The sequence below is a fragment of the Accipiter gentilis genome, chromosome W (assembly GCF_929443795.1).
Source record: "Accipiter gentilis chromosome W, bAccGen1.1, whole genome shotgun sequence".
NCBI classification, from domain to species: domain Eukaryota; kingdom Metazoa; phylum Chordata; class Aves; order Accipitriformes; family Accipitridae; genus Astur; species Astur gentilis.
The window spans coordinates 13,997,298-14,009,837 of NC_064918.1; the positions used below are offsets into that span (position 1 = coordinate 13,997,298).

At 45.4% G+C, this 12,540-nt stretch overlaps 2 protein-coding genes across 2 annotated transcripts in view; one reads left to right on the plus strand and one right to left on the minus strand.

The window, feature by feature from the left end:
• LOC126035287 (uncharacterized) overlaps nt 1-12,540 on the minus strand; it is a 546,802-nt gene that overhangs the window by 137,252 nt on the left and 397,010 nt on the right. The window lies entirely within an intron of this gene.
• LOC126035360 (endogenous retrovirus group K member 5 Gag polyprotein-like) lies at nt 5,712-8,999 on the plus strand. The gene is made up of 2 exons (XM_049793896.1): nt 5,712-7,114; nt 8,782-8,999. The coding sequence occupies exon 1, from the start codon at nt 5,838-5,840 to the stop codon at nt 6,738-6,740; it is 903 nt and encodes a 300-aa protein (XP_049649853.1). The 5' UTR covers nt 5,712-5,837; the 3' UTR covers nt 6,741-7,114; nt 8,782-8,999.

Genomic DNA, 12,540 nt, shown 5'->3' on the forward strand with positions numbered 1-12,540 from the left:
GGTCCAGTGTAGATTTGAATGTGTAAAGGCCCATGAATTTCCACCAGTGCAACTCAGTAATAGCATCTGAACCTCCCAGTGCTTCAGTGAGGTCTACAGATACTCAGAACTCCCGAAAATGAAACCACTGCATTCACATTCAAGAACTAAATTTTAGTCACCTGGTTTTAAAGATTTTTGAAATATTTAAAAATGAATGTTGGAACTATTTTTCATAGCATGTTAGAGATTTGCAGCAAAGGCAGCATTTAAAAAAAAATCATTATTACCCTGGGTAGCATGATTGTATGCAAAAATATAGTTTTACATAAGAACAGTTTTTAAATCTTTCCTGAGATCCCTTAGCAATTTGGAATGCTCTTATTCAGATAAGCGTTCCTATTGATCTTCTGCTGAGCTTCATGTTATGTACTCTTATTTTAAGTTTCAATCACTTCATATTTTAAGAGGCACCTGGAACTACAAGGATTATGTTGATGGGTGGCCACTGTTAGAAATACTTAGAAGATACTAAAATGTGCTACCATTTGATTTCTGAATTAGAAGCATTGCTAAAAGAGGTCTCAGGGCAAGATATGTAGATAAACCAGATAGGTAGTTATGCAAATCCTTGGACAAGGTGGCACTGATGACAAGTGAGCCCAGTGGAGGACCATCAGGATGCTCAGGGGCTGGAGCACCTGCCCTGCAAGGGGAGCCTGAGGAATGGGGCTGCTTCTGCCTAGAGAAGGGAAGGCTTTGGGGGCACCTCAGAGCAGCCTTCTCCTGCCTACAAGTTCACACTGTGTATTGGTTTTGTTTGGCAAGGTTTTGGTAGCGGGGGGGGGGTTACAGGGGTGGCTTCTGTAAGAAACTGCTGGAAGCTTCCCCTGTGTTCGAGAGAGAGCGAGCCCATATTAGCTGGTTCTGAGACGGACCCGCTGCCGGCCAAGGCCGAGCCAATCAGTGATAGTGGTAATGCCTCTGTGATAACATTTTTAAGAAGGGAAAAAAAGTTGGGACGGGGAGAAACTGCCGCCGGAGTGAGGAGTGAGAACATGTAAGAGAAACAAGCCTGTGGACACCAAGGTCAGTGCAGAAGGAGGGGGAGGAGATGCTCCAGGCGCCGGAGCGAAGATTCCCCTGCAGCCCGTGGTGAAGACCCTGGTGAGGCAGGCTGTCCCCCTGCAGTCCAGGGAGGTCCACGGTGGAGCAGATATCCACCTGTAGCCCGTGGAGGACCCCACGCCGGAGCAGGTGGGTTCCCGAAGGAGGCTGTGACCCCGTGGGAACCCCGCGCTGGAGCAGGTTCCTGGCAGGACCTGCGGATCTGTGGAGAGAGGAGCCCACGGAGCAGGTTTTCTGGCAGGACTTGTGACCCCGTGGGGGACCCGCGCTGGAGCAGTGTGCTCCTGAAGGACTGCACACCGTGGAATGGACCCATGCTGGAGCAGTTCATGAAGAACTGCAGCCCGTGGGAATGGCCCACGTTGGAGGAGTTCGTGGAGGACTGTCTCCCGTGGGTGGGACCCCACGCTGGAGCAGGGGAAGAGTGTGATCAGCCCTCGTCCTGAGGAGGTGAAGCGGCAGAAAATAACGTGTGATGACCATAAACCCCATCCCTGTCCCCCTGTGCCGCTGGGGGGGCTTGGTGGTGAAATCCGGGAGGGTAGTTGTGCCCGGGAAGAAGGGAGGGGTGGTGGGAAGGTGTTCTGAGATTTCATTTTTACTTCTCATTACCTTGCTCTGGTTGATTTGTAATAAATCGAGTTAATTTTGCAAACTGAGTCTGTTTTGCCCGTGACAGTAATAGTGAATGATCTCTCCTGTCCTTATCTCGACCCGCGAGCCTTTTGTTATATTTTCTCTCCCCTATCCAGCTGAGGATGGGGGAGTGATAGAACGGCTTTGGTGGGCACCTGGTGTTCAGCCAGGGTCAACCCATCACATACAAGGAAAGCCTTTTTCCCCATGAGGAAAATCCAGCAGATGATCTCCTGACATCCCTTCCAAGCTGAATTATCCTATGATCCTATGAAGAGGTATGTCCACCCACTTTTAAGTCTTACAGACTCCAAAATCAGAAAGGAACATCCAGTTAAAAAGAAACAATTCCCTGAAGAAACATTCATGGAACAACCATATCACCACAGCTGTTGGATGCAGTTTTCAGCAGGAATATAGAGTGTTCCTTCTCTAATATGTCTTTCCCTTACACAATGCTTAAGTGATCCTAAAATTTCCCATAAATGCTATTTTCCCATTGATTTTAGAGAAATTTTTTTCTGTGCAAAGAACACAGCATCTATTCACTAGAATATTCATTCTGTGCAGAGTAGAATGTGTAGTGGAGAAAACGCAAGCAAATGCACAAATGTTTCTGTCTATTTTTAAGTGAAAACAAGTAAATAAGATGAAAGAGTAAAGTAGTTAAAACTATTGTATTGTTCAGTTTGCAAATTTTTATTTTAGGACTGACAATAATTCTCAAAGAGACAATAACAAGTACCAGCTAGATTGGTCAAGACAGCAAGGAAAGCAAAAAAACCCCAAGGCAAGACACTTGGAAAAATAATGGATAATGCCCACTGGAGCAACTAAAAAGAGCCCTGCAGGGATGTTTCCCATAATCTTTTCCCACATGCAGATGGTTTAGAGCAATTAAAATCCTTGGTTCAAATGGTGACTCCACCAAAACTGAAAAAAGCCTAAAATTCTTGGCATAAAAGATATACAAGTATTGAGTATTTCCACATTTGGACTCAACCTTTAGAGAAGTGAATTTTCATTCATTGTATGAGAAAGGAAAAAGAGACTGAGTCTATCTCTACAAAGATACAGACCCAGAGCTCTAAATTTACACAGCCCACAAACTCGAGAGTTGCACTTCCCAACCCAGCATGCCTGGAACCTATGACAATTCATTTATTAATCTCCCCAGCATTCTCCACTTATGGGCTCTGATGGAACTTCAGACTTAATTGAAAGGCACTTGCCATTGTCGGCAACCTAGCAAGTAGCACCACATGTACTGATGGGGAGAAATCTAGCCAGGGCCCACAGCAGAAGCCAAATCACACCCCTCATTTCCTATCTGGAAGAAAGGCCAGAATCTGAACTGTTTAGCAGCAGCCTGCGTACAACAAAGGTAGCATAACATCTAGACTTGGGGACATACAGTGTCTTTGGATGTATTTCACAGATATACTGCAAGTTAGCAAATAGCTGCTTTCCTAATGCTGCAAAAACCCCCACGTGGTAAGGCTTAGTATGGGCTGTTCTTCATATGAATACCATTTCATCTGTAAATGCAAGTGGATCATTGCAGTGCACTTTTGGAGCCACACATTCAGATACATACTTAGGACCTTAAAAACATTTGGGAGTAAATCTTACTTCTCCCCCCAGTTTTCCTCAGTAATGAATCAGTTGGGATCTAGATAACTCTTTTCTAAAAAAAAATCAGTGAGGAATTTCCACTTTATAAGATTCACCCCCCCCCCCCCCCTCAATGAGAGATATCATATGGAAAACCAGGAGAAATAGAGAAGCAACAGAAGAGTGTCATAGCAAGGAAAATGAAAAAAGGGAAGGGCAGAGTAAAGATCCCAGGAAAAGAGCACAAGACCAAAGAGAAATAAAATTATGCTAAAAGTCGTACATGAAGAACAGCACAAAAGAAGCCCACTTTTATCAGTTCCTCAGATGTATAATCTCTGTGTCCAAACATGGTGCTTCTGGAGAAGAGGTTAAAAAATGAAGTGGGAGACACAGAAGTAAAGAACAGAAGACAGCAGAGGAAGAAGGGAGAAGAGAGTAAAGACCAGTAGGAGTTAAGAAGGAGGAGAGTTGATAGAATACAGTGTAAGTGATTAATTGCTAAGGACAATACAATTTACACTGCAGTTTTAGCAGATGTGTATGTGTTGCTCCAGCTGTGGGAACAGTAGACTTTCCAGATCTTGTTTCTTACACACAACAACCGTGAACTCTATTATGTGCAAATAGTAAATCTAAGCAGCACCTCCAACATATGAATGAGAAAGAAAAAGAGGCTCATATTTTCAGAAGTGTTAGCACGTGTTGAGGATTTCTTGGCTGGGCGAGGGCATGTGAGCAATCCAGCCGTTAGCTGGGAACGAAGCATAAGTTTACAAAGTGCTGGAGCAGACAAGGACGCTGGGTCCTTTTATGCTGGGAAAAAAGAAGATAAGAAGAGCCTGACAAACAACTCCTGGGTGCCAAAGAATGAGATAAGTAACTGCTGGACACCTCGTGAAGAAGCTTGCACAGCCAATAGAGGATAAGATAGTGTCGCGTGAACCAGGGTATTGTACCAATTAGAGTATTGTATAAGGCGCATGCACAAGCACATAAGGTATATAACTGTGCTAAAAGTTGTAGTAAATGGGCTTCACTTGATCACATTGGTCTGTGTGTGATGTCCCCTGTGGATCCTCCGCAACATTTGGCGCCCGAACAGGGTCCCTCAGATCAGCACTTTATCGTCTCTATGGGAATTTCTGGTGCAGCTGAACCGATGAGGGAGAGGAGGAGCCGGCCGAGAGTGTTCCTGCTGCCCCGGCAGGATGGCATGAGCTTCAGCTAAGCTGGGAAGCACGACATGAGCTTCAGCTGAGCTGGGACGTGCGTAAGTTTGAATCTCGCCCTGAGCTGGGAAAACGAGGAGACGCGCAGAAGCTTGAATCTCGCCCTGATTAGGTGAGCGGTCGGAGAAGGAGATGGGGTTGGACAAAAGGCAGGAAGCAGTCCTAAAGCTCCTTCGTAATTTTCTCTCTGAGAGAGGACTGAAATTCGATAATTCTGTGTTAAAGGGGTTACTTTTATGGGCCTGGGAGAAAGAACTTATCCCAAATGTAAATGTCGCATTTGAAGAAGCCACCTGGGATAATATAGGCAAGGCGCTGTGGGACGCTGCTAACTGCAAGGGGGGTAAGGTAAAGGAGATGAAAAAATACGCAGCGCTCGGGAAAGTAATTCGAGACATGCTGGAGACACTGAGGGCGGACCCGCAGGCAGCCGCCGCTGCCCGCGCGGCCGTGACCCCCTCTGCTGCCTCCACGGCTGCCGCGTCAGCCCACCCCGCTGGAGTTGGGGGGACATTCTCTACACAACTATCTCCACCCCCCAACATCCATTTCCGTTAACGCTGAGACGCCTGCACATACGCAGCCTTTGCCTATACCCAGCCAGGCCGCTGGCGCCGAAAAAATTCCCCCGTCTGTTACGCCACAAGAAACAGGGGAATTAGGGGGGGGCGATTGTCGCCCGACAGATCCGAACCCGACAGACTCGGGGGTGACTAATGCGGATAAACAGATTGCGGGGGTGAGGGAACCATCTCCATCGGGTAGTGCGATGGAAGAGCTGAGGGAGGTGGTGAACCAATTACAAAAACTGACAGTACGGTCGGGAGAGCCAGAAGTGAGGGAGAAAAGTTCACCCTCCCGAAAGGATGAACCGAGAAGGCAAGAGAATGAAGATTCCAGCCGTATACCAGTCCCGCTCCCTCCCCCCCCCTTCTCACCACCCCCTCCGGCACCTCCCTCGGCCCCTCCCCTCCCTCCTCCCCTCCCTCTCCTCCCCCCCTCCGCCCCCTTGCAGCGGCGCGTCAGCCGGCCATGGAGCAGCCGCCGCCAGCCGCGGCCGCGGCCGGCCCCCGGGCAGAACCGTCCGCGCCCCCGCCCCCGCCCGTTAATCCATCCCGCCTCTCGGGACCAGAGACGGTGAAACCAACCGCGCCCGCGATAGACGCGGAGCCGCTTGTAATAGCCGCTGCAGAAGAAAGGCAGAGACATTGGAGGGCTGTAATAAAAGATGCCATTATAGAAGGGACTATGCTCCAAGCATTCCCAGTTATTGCACCTAATGGACAGAAAAAATGGGAGGCGTTTGACTGGAAGGTCATTGAGAAATTAAGGAATGCTGTGAGTCAGTACGGAATCAAATCTGCGTTAACTCACCAAATACTGCAATTCATTTTTTCTGCTGATACGCTGATACCTCAAGATATTAAACAGCTAGAACAGTTGGTTTTGACACCCGCCCAAATGTTAGTGTTTTTCCAGCAGTGGGAGACGTTCTGTGATAGGGAACAAGCAACGCCACGACAACAAACAGATCCCTTATGGGGAGTAACCACGCAGATGCTGATGGGTACTGGACCCTTCGCATCAGGGAACGCTCAGTTACAATGTATCACTGAGGTTCATCATCTATCACAGATCTTGGCGTATCAAGCTTTTCTTACCATACCAGACAATATGCGCAGCCATGCTTTTAACCAGGTGAAACAGGAGTATAACGAACCTTTTGCACAGTTTATTAATAGACTGCATAGGGCAATCTATGACCACCCTGACATGAACGAGGGCATGAAAGAGAACATGTTCAAAATGCTCGCTTTTGAAAATGCTACTGAAAAGACACACAAAGCATTGTGTAATTTGCCAAAAAATGCAGACGTCGTTGATAAGATAGAATACATGGATCGATCAGTGGACTCACAGAAAGTAGCCTATGCTGCCACAGTTCTACAAGGAGCTACAAAGAAGCACAAGGCCAGTAAGACACCCTCGGTCAAGTGTTTTAACTGTGGCAAACGTGGTCACATTAGGAGCAAATGTACAGTTACTGCTAACAGTAAGTGCTGCAACAAGTGTAAGAAAGATAACCATACCACCAAGAATACAGGAAGCAGGGAAAATTCACACCGACCACGAAGGCCCCTCACGCAATGACACAAATGCAAGGGGCTTGGGCTGCCAGCCCTCAGGCAGCCTCGCAACCACCAGATCCGCCACCGCAGGAAGCTCCGGAGTGGATGTGGAAACCGCAGTACACATTCAACATAAAGGGACCATTGGGGTTTGGACTTAGTGCATTTTTAATGGGGTGATCTTCAACAGCTCTAGAAGGAATTCTGGTAGTCCCTGGGCTTATTGATGCAGATTATTGTGGGACTGTGAAAATTATGATTCATGTTGTAATCCCTCCTGTTTCTATTCCTAAAGGTACCAGAAAAGCACAATTAGTTCCATTCAGGTCGTGTGTTCCGAACCCAGGTGAAGTACAACGTGGAGATGGTGGATTCGGCTCCACAGGGAAACGGCAGGTATACTTTGCCATGGACACAACAAGAGGTAAACCAGAAAAGGTAGTGCAATTGGAAGGGCCTGACGGAGTTATCGTCAAGAAACCAATGACAATCAATACAGGAGCTGATGTTACAATTATTTCACGATGCATTTGGCCTCCATCATGGCCAGTGATCAATCCAAATTTTGGTATTGCAGGGATAGGGGGCACACAAGCCACCTTAGTAAGTCAGCTACCGATTACCCATTTGTGTTCCCTGATGGTGAACACGTTACGATGCGTCCGTATATCATGACTACCCCAACTGAATTGTTTGGCCTCATAGGCCGTGATTTATTGAGCCAAATGAAGGCAATGTTAGTGACCCATACTTTTTAGGAGCGGTCACTGAGGGGTAGCCAATTCTGAAAACTAGCTGGAAAACAGATGACCCTGTTTGGATTGATCAGTAGCTGCTAAATTCTGAAAGGCTGATAAAAATACAAGGGTTAGTTGAGGACCAATTGAGAGCGGGACATGTTCCATCTACCAGTCCATGGAATACACCAATATTTACCATTCCCAAGAAAAGTGGGAAATGGAGACTGTTACATGATCTCAGAGCTGTAAATGCGGTGATGCACAGTATGGGAGCCCTGCAGCCAGGTTTGCCGTCTCCAGTTATGATTCCAGAAGAATGGGATTTGTTAATTATAGATCTAAAAGATTGTTTTTTCACCATTCCCTTGCACCCAGATGACGCTGAATAATTGCTCCTGAAAAGGTTGCAAAAGGCAGCACCTTGGAAGTATTTGGGGTGGCACATAGATGCTAGCAATGTCAAACCTCAGAAGGTTCACATAACATGAGAAATTTCGACGGTACATGATGTCCAGAAGCTTGTGGGAGATATGCAGTGGGTGCAGAATCTTTGCGGTATCACTAATGACGATATGGCCCCTCTGGTAGAAGTCTTGGGTACGAACGCACATGCAGATGAGAAACGGGAAATGACAGAGCTGACCAATTGGTTGCAGCGGCATGGGAGCCTCCTCCAGGGAACCGTTTTCAACAAAGCACGGCAATCACATGCGTTCTTGCACCAACCCGCTAGGATGTTAGCAAAGCAATTTGACTTACCACTTACTGATGCCCAAGGCATCATTAAAGCATGCCCCGATTGTCAAAAGGAAGGGCTGGGCTTGGGCTGTGGGGTTAACCCACGAGGTCTTTTGCCATTGCAGTTGTGGCAAATGGATGTCACCCATGTCATGTGGTTTGGTGCAAAGCGTTCTGTGCATGTGTGTATTGATACCTATCCTGCTGCCATGTGGGCCACGGCACAAACTGGAGAAAAGGCCTTACATATTGAATGACATCTTCACGCTTCTTTTGCAGTGCTGGGTGTGCCTAAAGAAATTAAGACGGACAACGGCCCAGCCTATGGTTCTACACGATTTGCTCGATTTTGTAATTTGTGGGGAATTCACCATGGTACCGGTATTCCACATCTTCCCACAGGACAGGCTATTGTCGAACGGGCCAACCAAACCCTAAAAGAACATGCTGCAAAAACAAAAGGGGGGAACCCAGGGCTTACTCCCAGAGGAACGATTGGCCAAAGCCTTATTTGTGCTAAATTACCTTAGATTGACAGGTGATCACAAAGACCCACCAATGGTAGTGCATCATGTTCTTTTACAGGCAGAAAGGACGCAACAAAGTACGGGAATCATGGTAATGTATAAGGACCCAGAATCCGGGAAATGGTGCGGATCAGCAGAAGTAAAACTTACTGGGAGATCCCGGCTAAGTGGGTCAAGCCATGGCTTCGCACTGATGCTGGACCCAGAATTGTCCCAATGGCAAGTGGCACGGCACCGGCGGGTGCTGGAGCCACTGATCCGACAGATTCTGACTAATAGAGTATTACACTTTAGAGGACTAATGGACATTGAGTCCTTCAGACAGGTTTTTAGAACAGCGTGCCTTATTGTATATAGAACTTGCTTTAGGTAAAAAGTGTGTTAAGCATAATTTGATTAAACATAGTGTGATTACGGGAAGACAGTGTGGGGTAAATGTAAAAGTTAGTTAAAGCCAAGATTAGGGGTAAGGTCTATTTCCATTAATAACCTGGGAACGAGGTTGATTTTGTTTCCACAGATACAGGCCCACGATGGACTCCTGTTTGGTGTGCGCGACCATCATCATCTGGAGCATCATAGATGATGTGGCAATATGAATACTACCTCAGCCGAAAACTAATGTATAGGTCACCTTGGCTAACATAACAGGTCAAGATTCTCTGTGCATCGCAACTGTATCGTGCAGCGTGCCTGGCCAGCGAGCACATGCGTCATAGATTGCAACCGAGGCGGACTTTTGGCACCTGCTGGCCACGTGTGCTAAAACCTGTTCCTCTGCAAATGTATAAATACCGGGATTTTCTGAAAAGCATCGGGCTGGTGTACAGTGAGGCCATCGTTGCCTCTGTGGGGACGCCCACGGAAAGCTGGCACCTACCGATTGCTGGGCTGAGTTCGCGGAGCAAGATGGCACAAGAATGTATGGATGGTTCATCTTCCTCATAGTCCTCATGGTCTGGGTCATTAGGGGTAACGGGTTGGCTCAAAGAATTATGGGCATTGTTGTAGTTATTGTGATTTTAGCTATTATAATAATTTTACCTTGTTCAGCTTGTTAAGAAAAAATGGCATCCCAAGTTATTAAGCAAGCCTAGATTGCTCAAAAACAAGAAGGGGAATTGTTGAGGATTTCTTGGCTGGACGAGGGCTTCTGAGCAATCCAGCCATTAGTTGGGAACGAAGCATAAGTTTACAAAGTGCTGGAGCAGACAAGGATGCTGTGTCCTTGTACGCTGGGAAAAAGGAAGATAAGAAGAGCCTGACAAACAACTCCTGGATGCCGAAGAATGAGATAAGTAACTGCTGGACACCTCGTGAAGAAGCTTGCACAGTCAATAGAGGATAAGATAGTGTCGCGTGAACCGGGGTATTGTACCAATTAGAGTATTGTATAAGGCGCGTGCGCAAGCGCATAAGGTATATAACTGTGCTAAAAGTTGTAGTAAATGGACTTCACTTGATCACATTGGTCTGTGTGTGATTTCCCCTGTGGATCCTCCGCAACAAGCACGTATTTGTCAACACCAAACTTAGCTAAATAGCACAAAGAAAGACTACAAGACAATGGTAACACATACCTAAACCAGTATGTGAGCTTGCAAGTACATGGTTTTGAAAATCTGACCCATGTTTAATAGGTAAGGCCTTCAGGGATTGCAGACTGTGCAAGGTCTTGGGTAGACTGGATGGGTTTGTTTTGCTGATATATTTACTGGCTGGTACGTTAATTTTTTCAATGTGTTATAGAGCAGTTCCCAAGTTAGGTTCATGACCCCACTTGGGGCCCTCAAGCCTGGAAGTGAAAATGAAAGTGGGGTTGTGACTCTGGAAGTAGGGTTGCTAAGGGAAAACTTTGGGAAGCACTGATGTTGTGCTACTAGGCGAGACACCTACGTGGATGGTGAGTTTAATCACTGCTGAGGGATAAAGTTTTTAACAGTGCCTATATTTCTCAGAGACTTAAGTCTCATTTATGACTGCTTTACTGCCAGATTCAAGTAAAGGTCTCAGGTACATAAAGAGAGATTTGAGAATTAAATTCAGTATTGTGCATACTACATCTTGAAAAGATCAGGCCCATCATGTAGTGAAGACAGATCCACCATTTTCTTTAAAATATCCATTGGTACCTGCAGTCTACTGATTAGAGTACTTCCCTGACACACTCACCTCTGCAATTTTTCAGGAGGGTGATGTTACAACCAGGGCATCATTGTGGGATGTAGCCAAATTTATGGGTTTTGCCCAACTCTTCAGTGTTACCAGGGGAGGTGGGGGTTGTCCCATACCACCTGCATGATCTTTGGGCAAGGGAAGAGTATGTTTGATTAAGGAAAGAGTCAGTATGTTGAGCAAACATACTGAATAGAACGGGATAGCCACTCTAAAGAAAAGACTAAGTCTTACTCAGTTCTTTAGAAGTGGCACAGATACCTTCTTCAAGAACAGATCCTAAGCTCGAATTCAGCCTGGACTTTGAAGGTTTAAGGTTCAGTTACCAGTACACACTCACCTAGTGGCACTTCAGGCACCCTAGGATATCCTGGTTGGTCTCCAGCTGCTGTTCCAAAAGGACACAATTCTTCCATAGCTCCTGTGTCATATTTGACAGCCCCATGAGGAAGCTTGCGATACCCTAATGAGTTTTAAATGGAACAAGATCCCTATGTGTGGACAAGTAAATTGAGCCCTTAGGCTCCTAAATCATATAAGTACTTCTGAATACAGTCATGAAAAGTAGACTTAAAGAGTTGTATCTCCTTATTTCTCATGCTCTATGCACATTTAATCCAATCTCAAATTATACTGTTCTATGACTGCAGCATTCACGGTAGAGCTGGAGAATATTCCTGACTTTCACCTAGAGAAATATTTTGTAGTTAGTAATAGAACATTTGTGATATGTAGCATGCCATTTCAGTAAATGAAGAGGCATTAACAGCTGATTTTTGGCAGTGACATGTCTCTGTTTCTCATTTATTAGTAACTTATATTGATTTATACCAGGATTAATTAGTGATGCAAATATTTCACCCATATTTTTTCTGTCACAAGCAGGGAAAAAATGCATGGCTGTGAATAATCTATACAATGGTTTATGAAGCCCAAATTCCTCAGAGAGTATCAGATATCCACCTGGTGTCCCTGAGTGCTGGATTTCACATTTAGATCTCTGAATTAACAGATGTATAGAGTCACATACAGGCAACAAGCTCCTTCTTGATACTACATCTGAGGAGGCTCATGGGCACTGTTTATTTTAACAAAATCATGGGTTATCTTGTGCTTGTGAAAAAGTTCTAAATCTACTTGTTTCAGAATGTTAATAACCAGTACTCTGCACAGAGATCAACTTCTAAGTTTTAGTTCATAACGCACATCTAAAAAAGATAAGTGTACCTACTGTAATATGTTTCCAAAAACAAAACAGCCATGATTTTGAGCAGAAGCCCCTGAATCTCAAAACCATACTTTTCTAATGTATGCAATCCTATTAAAAAGTAAATCTTAGTATGCATTTTTGCCTGAACATTTCGGTACATGAGATCCAACACATTTCAAATCAGCTCAGGCAAATAAAATTTATAAAGTCATTATTATCAAAACTATACTGTTAAAAAAGGGGAGGTCTCAGAAAGAAGGAACTTGATTTAAAACTTACAATATTTTAAAATACTGCACATTTCAGATCCTTCTATTTGCTGTGTTAAAAGTGGGGATTGTAAGAGCATTTCCAAGCTTTTTCTCCATAACTATGAAGTCTAGAAAGACGGTCTAATATGAAGCACAGACTTCTATGCATTCATGTTATGCA

Excerpts from the sequence above, each read along its gene's own strand:
- LOC126035360 (XM_049793896.1), top strand. The coding sequence starts at position 5,838 with ATGCTCCAAGCATTCCCAGTTATTGCACCTAATGGACAGAAAAAATGG.